The sequence below is a fragment of the Chlorocebus sabaeus genome, chromosome 10 (assembly GCF_047675955.1).
Source record: "Chlorocebus sabaeus isolate Y175 chromosome 10, mChlSab1.0.hap1, whole genome shotgun sequence".
NCBI classification, from domain to species: Eukaryota; Metazoa; Chordata; class Mammalia; order Primates; family Cercopithecidae; genus Chlorocebus; species Chlorocebus sabaeus.
The window spans coordinates 89,072,953-89,081,298 of record NC_132913.1 but is presented as its reverse complement, the minus strand read 5'-3'; the positions used below and the strand labels follow the sequence as shown (position 1 = coordinate 89,081,298).

The 8,346-nt window shown below is 44.0% G+C and overlaps 1 protein-coding gene across 1 annotated transcript in view; it reads left to right on the top strand.

Moving 5' to 3' along the window:
- Positions 1-1,828: 1,828 nt before the first annotated feature.
- MPP4 (MAGUK p55 scaffold protein 4) overlaps positions 1,829-8,346 on the top strand; it is a 52,985-nt gene continuing 46,467 nt past the window's right edge. The window contains exons 1-3 of the mRNA XM_007965858.3: positions 1,829-1,953; positions 2,801-2,922; positions 6,190-6,267. Coding sequence (XP_007964049.3) covers positions 1,875-1,953; positions 2,801-2,922; positions 6,190-6,267 — 279 coding nt within the window. The 5' untranslated portion in view covers positions 1,829-1,874. The remainder of the gene's footprint in view (positions 1,954-2,800; positions 2,923-6,189; positions 6,268-8,346) is intronic.

Below are 8,346 nucleotides of genomic sequence, written 5' to 3'. Positions count from 1 at the left end.
TTTTGGTGCACTCTGGGCCCACTCCAGCTGCTAGCCCCTCCAAGCCCCTCTGAAGGTATACATGTTGCATGCTGGAAGAGCCAGAAATAATGCTCTCTGGGAAGAGGTCTCAACCTGTTGGCTCTCAACAGGGTCCAAGGGAGTGAGGGTATTTATACACCAAATTTGCCATTGGTGTATAAAAACCCTCATGTTGCCATTGGTGTATAAATACCCTCACTCCCTTGGCCCATGTTCCCCCATGGGATTAGGCTCTAGTTGCCCACAGTGGTTACTTCTTGATAACAACCTATTACTGGCTTTTTCCCCTTCCCTGCCTCAATACCCTACTCCCCATTGTGTATTAAACCTGTGCAAAAGTGTCTTGTGTTTATATGTAAAGAAAAGTTGGTGTCTAGATTCAGATAACTACAGGGTTTTTTTGTTTTTCAGTGACATGAAAGTTCGGTGGGACATTTGAAAGTTATACAAGGCATGAGGCGATTCTTCATTGTGTAGGGCAACTTGTAGAAAACTTTGCTTAAAGAGCAGTAGGCATGTTTTCTTTGCCTGTGTTTTCTTAATCCCTTCCTCTCCTACCCTGCTGGCTGCAATGTAGATGTGATGGCTGCAGCTGCAGCTACAGCTGCCATCTTGGAGCAGGTAGACAGAACCATACTACATCCTAGGGTGGCAGAGCAGTGAGCTGGAAGGAACCTATTCCCTGAGAACTTCATGGAGCAAGGCTGCCCTATTAGCCCTGCATTCTCTCTGTCTCTGAACTTTCACATGAACAAGACTATAAAATACTCTGCTAAGCCAAAATTATTTTGGGTTTCTACTTCTTGAAACTAAATCTACCTAAAGCAATATCAAAAATAAACCTTAAAATAAACATTTCAAACATTTTCAAAGACTGGTATTAAATCTGATAGGGTTAAGAAAACTGTCTAGGCCAGGTGCGATGGCTCACACCTATAATCCCAGCACTGAGAGAAGTCAAGGTGGGAAGATTGCCCAGAAGTTGGAGACCAGCCTGGGCAACATAGTGAGACCCCATCTCTACAAGAAGTTAAAAATTAGCTGGGTGTGGTGGCACATACCTGTGGTCCCAGATACTCGAGAGGCTGAGGTGGGAGGATCATTTGAAACTAAGAGGTCAAGGGTGCATGATATGAGCCATGATCACTGCACTCCAGCCTGAGCAACAGAGTGAGACCCTGTCTCAAAAAAAAAAAAAAAAAAAAAAAGGGAAAAAGAAAACTGTCTAGACTCTACAGATTGTAGGATTGAGCCAGGAAAACACTATAAATAAAACTAAACAAACAGATCATTACAGTGTTGTCTCTAAATTGTAAGAGTGTGCCTCAGTAATAACCCATAATTCATGCAATTGTGACCAGACCAGCTAGTTCTTCTATGAAGAACTATAAGGTGCAATGAGAGGAAATGGGGTACCTGAGTGCAGCTGGTCCACGGAAGACTTTTCTGAGCTCTAGGTAAAGTCAACTGGGTAAAGAGGTGGAAGATAAATAAATATACTATTTGTCATTTATTTTTTAAAAATGGGTAGGGATGGTTTCCAGGAAATCAATTCTTGTCAAAGGCTAAAAAAAATGTCTTAAAACATGGAGTTAGGGGGAGCATTTTATGCAGTAGTCATTTTCTCTTCCACGCTGCTGGTGATGGTTAAGAGTAGGCACCACAGGGAAAGACTGTGTTTCATTTGATGTGTATCCCAATGTGTCGCACAGGGCCTGGCTTCTGAGGAAATGCTGTTAAAAATAGATTCCAGTGTGCTGAGAGCTGGTGGCCAGTGTGACTGAGTGAGCTGTGTGCCGTGTATTGACCTGCTTCCTAGTCCTGAATTCCTTTTGGAAGCTCCGGCAGGGAGGATGATACAGTCAGACAAAGGAGCAGATCCACCAGACAAGAAGGACATGAAGCTTTCTACAGCCACCAATCCGCAGAATGGTATGTGTCACCAGGGCCCCTTTTCTAGACCAGAAAGTAGTATCACCTCTGACATGTGATCAAATCAACAGGCAGAAATCCTGACAGACTTACTGCGATCCCTATGAGGATCTTGTACGTTTTTGGTTGCACTACTGCCCTAACAGTGATAACTTTAAGAGCAAATTTCAAGCCAGGAAGGAAATAAACAGACATGGTGGATTCAAAAGCTTTTTTACTTTTACCCAACAATGTTTTATGTAAAACTTAGAACTTCTTAAGATGTTCACATTCAAAATATCACTACAACACTATGAAAATACTGTAAAAAAAAAAAAAAAAAGAACATTCACTAAAATCTGTTTAGACCCTTTAATCAGGATAATACTGAGCTTTGCATTAAAAATCTATTGGGAATTAGAATTTTTCAATATCACTCTCAGTAAGAATTTTTTGAGAGGATGAAATGACTCTTATGTTTGAGTTAGAGAAAGAGGATACAGAACACAACTAGATAATTTTGGGATAAATGACAGTCTGGTAAGATGGGGGAGGGGAAAGCAATGTTTCCTTTCATGACATCTTACATCTGCACATCACGATCTATTATTTTACTCAATGTTAAGAACACTATGACAAAGCTATCACCTTCTCATCTTGGGCAAAGAAACTGGGTTTCGGATAGTTATGTGACTGTGACGTTCACAAAGTAAGAGATGGAACAGGGCTTGAAGTCAGATCTTTTGGTCTGAAATCAAGTGTCATTTCCACTCCTGGTGAGACCCCATGGCATGCCCCAGCTGTCTGAGTTGCCTTTCACATTGACACCTGCACCTGCCACCCCATCTCTGCTCTCTTCCTTTCCTAGGCCTCTCCCAGATCCTGAGGCTTGTGCTGCAAGAGCTGAGTCTGTTCTACAGCAGAGACGTGAATGGAGTGTGTCTCTTGTACGATCTTCTCCACTCGCCGTGGCTTCAGGCTCTGCTAAAAGTGAGTGCTGTTTGCTCGGAAGCCTTTGCTTGCTGAAGGGGTTGAGGGGAGTGTGTAGAAAATGACTGTTTCAGTCCATTCAGGCTGGATAGCTGAATAGTTTATAAACAGCAGAAATTGATATCTCACAGTTCAGGAGGCCAGGAAGTCCAAAATCCAGTCGGCAGCAGATTCAGTGTCTTTTGAGGGCTCCCTCTCTGGTTCATAAATGGTAACTTCTTGCTGTGTCCTTACATAGTGGAAGGGGCTAGCCAGCTCTCTGGGGTCTCTTGTATAAGGGCGTTAGTTCCATATTCATGAGGGCAGAACCCTGATGACCTATCAGCTCCCAAAGACCTTACCTTTTTTTTTTTTTCTTTTTTGAGACAGAGTCTCGCTCTGTTGCCCAGGCTGGAGTGCAGTGGCGCAATCTTGGCTCACTGCAAGCTCCACCACCCAGGTTCACGCCATTCTCCTGCCTCAGCCTCCCAAGTAGCTGGGACTACAGGTGCCCGCCACCATGCCTGGCTAATTTTTTGTATTTTTAGTAGAGACGGGGTTTCACCAGGTTAGCCAGGATGGTCTCAATCTCCTGACCTCGTGATCTGCCTGCCTTGGACTCCCAAAGTGCTGGGATTACAGGCATGAGCCACCGTGCCTGGCTGACAGAGTCTCACACTGTTGCCCAGGCTGGAATGCAGTGGCCTGATCTCAGCTCACTGCAACCTCCACCTCCCAGGTTCAAGTGATTCTCCTGCCTCAACCTCCTGAGTAGCTGGGATTACAGGCACCCACCACTATACTCGGCTAATTTTTGTAGTTTTAATAGAGATGGGGTTTCATCATGTTGGCCAGGCTGGTCTCAAACTCCTGACCTTAGGTGATCCATCCGTTTCAGCCTTCCAAAGTGCTGGGATTACAGGCATGAGCCACTGCACCCAGCTGGCCTTACTTTTTAATATCATCACCTTGGGTTGAGGATTTTAACGTGCATTTTGGAAGTACACATTCAGATCATAGCAACTACTTACCCAGTGATGTCATTTATCAACTGGCAGGAAATTTCAACTTGGAAAAAGTTCTCAGAAGGCAACTCTCAGAGAAGAGCTACACAAACTTCTTAGCTTAGGAAGGAATTAACTTAGGTGGAGAAGAATACGGTAGCCCCCTTCCTTTTCTCCCCACAGCTCTTTTTCTCCCAGAGGCCCCCTGGAATCACAAAACAGCCACCACAATGGTCACTGGCAACACTGTATCAGCTAGCTACAACCGTTTGTCCTTGCAGCAACTCTGGATACATCAAAATGCTTTTAAAAATTATTTCTCTTTGTTAAAGTTAGAAAGTAAGATATCTACAGTTCTGTTTAGGTGCGCTAAAATATCTTATTCTGAAGTTTCTTCTGGCCAGAGTGATGGCTCACACCTGTAATCCCAACATTTTGGGAGGCTGAGGCAGGTGGATCACCTGAGATCAGCAGGTCAAGACCAGCCTGGCCAACATGGTGAAACCCTGTTTCTACTAAAAATACAAAACATTAGCCAGATGTAGTGGCAGGCACCTGTAATCCCAGCTACTCTGGAGGCTGAGGCACGAGAATCACTTGAACCTGGGAGGCAGAGGTTGCAGTGAGCCGAAATTGAGCCACCCCACTCCAGCCTGGGTGACAGAGGGAGACTCCATCTCAAAATAAATAAATAAATAAATAAATAACTTAATTAAATAAAATTAAAATAAAATTAAATTAAAAAATTAAATAAAATTAAATAAAATAAAAGTTTATTCTTTTTTTAATTTGGCTAAAATTCCATGCACTATACAATAGCATCTAGTAGACAGTAGAAAAATAGATAGTAGATGCTACTACTATAATTTTGTTGTTCTGAACAAATGTTATTAAGAAAGATCCTTTTGAAGTTATTTTTTGGGATGTGGGTATTTCCTTCACTTAAGCGTGAAATGTGGTCCGTCTTATAATGTATGTTAGTATTATACAATAAAAGTGGCAACATCTTTGGCATGAACAAAGAAGTACTCTTCACAGCGCTTGTTATAAAACACCTGATTTCTATCAGGCATTTTCCCACAGGATCAACTAGGATAGGAGTTTTAATTTCATGGTGGGCATTGTCCTTGCTCACCACTGCTAGGCCCTTGGTGAGTCATCCAATCAGCCTTCATCACTTCCAGGTAAACTTGAGTGCGGGCCCTGAGATACAGCAGGGAATCAGCATTGTCACAGATCTGGATAGAAAAGGCTGGGGGCTCAGCTGGCCCCTTGGGCCTTATTTCTTCATCTGTAAGAGAAACTCAATTCCTAAAATAAGATCAAGGGCTGCACTGCAGAGCTCAGCAGGCTTTGGTGTCCTCAACTCAACCCTAGATCTTGGTGTGGAAAAAAACTACCAAGGGTCTGCAGAGATGAAGTTGGAAGTTTTAAAAAATGAACGTGTATGGAGAATTAGGAGAGGAATGGGAAACAGCCCCAAAGAGCAAAGTGGAGTACAGAGACGCGCATGTAGCGCACCTGCCTCTTATTCAGAACCTTCAGTGGCCCTGAGCCATGCAGCTCACATGCTGCACAGGTGCTCAACACAGGGGTCCTCACAGGTGTCTGGTCCCAAAGAGCCCCTGCTTTAAGATGTTCCTTTATGCATCATCTATAAATCCCTATTGGTTTCAGCCCTGGACACCCTACCCTCACTGCGTTTAACAAAAGTAAAAGTTTGAATTTCTACTTTTTTGTTGTTAAGACAGAGTCTTACTCTGTCACCCAGGCTGGAGTGCAGTGGCACAATCTCAGCTCACTGCAACCTCTGCCTCCCAGGTTCAAGCGATTCTCTGGCCTCAGCCTCCCGAGCAGCTGGAATTACAGGTGCCCACCACTACACCCAACTAATTTTTGTATTTTTAGTAGAGACGGCGTTTCACCATAACAGCCAGGCTGTCTCAAACTCCTGACCTCAAGTGATCCGCCCACCTCAGCCTCCCAAAGTGCTGGGATTACAAGCGTGAGCCCGGCCTGAATTTCTTTTTATTACTGAAATGCTTGGGGAAGATCAATTTCCCAGTAGCAGCCAATAATTAAGCCTTTGAAGCATTGGGGCCACCAAATTCGAGTTCATTTATCTTTGGCAACTAGAGGCACAACTTACTAAACACCAACACACACCATGCAGTTCGGCTGTTGGTGCAGTTGCCTGGGGTGTTTCTTCCCTTTCAGAGTCTTCAATCCAAAATGGCAATAGTCATATTATCAGTATCAATCCCCCTCCCTTGTCCTTCTGCAGATTTATGACTGCCTCCAGGAGTTTAAAGAAAAGAAACTAGTTCCTGCCACACCCCATGCACAGGCGTTATCCTATGAGGTAAGGAGGTTTTATTCCACAGAATAGTAGAGCCCTGATGTGGTGCCATTTTACCTCCATTGCTAGTTCAAATGAATTAAAGATTCTAAGGAAAAGTTTTATTGATAACTATAAAATAATTTAATATTTTTTAATAAAATAATAAATAAATTAAATAAAATAATCTAATAATTTTAATCTTAGCAAGAGATGGAGTCTTGCTCTTGTCACCCAGGCTAGAGTGCAGCAATCTTGGCTCACTGCAACCTCCACCTCCCGGATTCAAGATATTCTCCTGCCTCAGCCTCCCCAGTAACTGGGATTACAGGTGCCCACCACTGCATCTGGCTAATTTCTGTATTTTTAGTAGAGACGGAGTTTCACCATCTTGGCCAGGCTAGTCTCGAACTCCTGACCTCGTGATCCACCCGCCTCGGCCTCCCAAAGTGCTGAGATTACAGATGTGAGCCACCACGCCCGGCCTAATAAATGTTTTTAATTGAACTTTAATATAAGGAAGAACATTGGCTGGATATCTCCCCAAATTAAAATACTTCCCCACCACCACCACCTACATCATTTTTAGCATGTGTCCATTTCTTTCTTTGTTCCTAAATCTTGTACTCTATTTACCCTACATAAACAGGGTAATGTTATAGTAATAATTCTCAGATTTACATCTCTAGCCTGGAGATTTCCCCCCAAATTCCAGTCTCAAATATCCAACTGCCTCCTCTCCATCTTACTTGGATGTCTAATGGACTCCTCCAAGTTCACATGTTCCAAACTGAGCTCCCGATCTTCCTCACCTGCCAATCACCCCCACCCACTCTTCTGGGAGCCTTTTCTATCTCAGAAATGACACCTGTGTTCTTGCAGTGCTCAGGCCAGAATCTTAGGGGTCATTTTGACTCTATTTCTCTGATACCTCACACCCAATCAGATAGCAAATCTTCTCAGCTCTACTTTCAAAATATATCCAGGATCTCACCAAAATATATCCAGGATCTCACCACTCCATACCATCATCATCATCTCTTACATAGATAATTGCAAAATCGCCTCCTGCCTGGTCTCCGGTGTCCACTCTTGCTCCCCTATAGTCTACTCTCAATGCAGCAACCAAACATATCCTCTTTGAAAACAAGTCAAATCATGTCACTTCCTCACTAACACCCAAACCCCTCAAATGACTTCCCATCTCAGAGTAAACACCAAAGATTTTTTTTTTTTTTTTTCCCCAGAGTCTTGCTCTGTCGCTTAGGCTGGAGTGCAGTGGCAAGATCTCAGCTCGCTGCAACCTCTGCCTCCTGGGTTCAAGCGATTCTCCTACCTCAGCCTCCCGAGTAGCTAGGACTACAGAAACCCACTATGCCTGGCTAACTTTTGGTAAACACAGGGTTTCACTGTGTTGGCCAGGATGGTCTCGAACTCCTGACCCTAAGCCATCCACCCGCCTTGGCCTCCCAAAATGCTGAGATTACAGGTGTGAGCCACCATGCCTAGCCTAAACACCAAAGTTCTTACATAGCCAAACACTATCAAGCTGCTGTTACCTCTTTGACTTCACACTTAATGCTTTCCCCATTCACTCTTCTCCAGCCACCTTGACTCCTTGTTGTTGTTTAAATTCATCAGGCTAGGTCCGGTAGCTCATGCCTATAATCCCAGCACTTTGGGAGCCTGAGACAGGCAGATCACTTGAGCCCAGGAGTTCAAGACCAGCCTGGCCAACATAGCAAAACCCCATCTCTCCTAAAAATACAACAACAACAACAAAAATTAACTGGACGTTGTGGTGCATGCCTGTAATCCCAGCTACTTGGAAGGCATGAGAATGGCTTGAACCCAGGAGGTGGAGGTTGCAGTGAGGTGAGATCACACCACTGCACTCCAGCCTGGGTGACAGAGTGAGACTGTGTCTCAAAACAAAAACAAAAACAAAAACAAATCATCAGACATGCTTCTTCCTGGGGCCCTTTGCACTCACCATTCCCTATGTCAGCAAAGCTCTTGCCCAGGTATCCACCTGATTTGTCCCTCATCTCCTTCCAGTCTCCACTCAAATGTCACCTTCTCAGTGAAGCTTTTCCTGGTCAC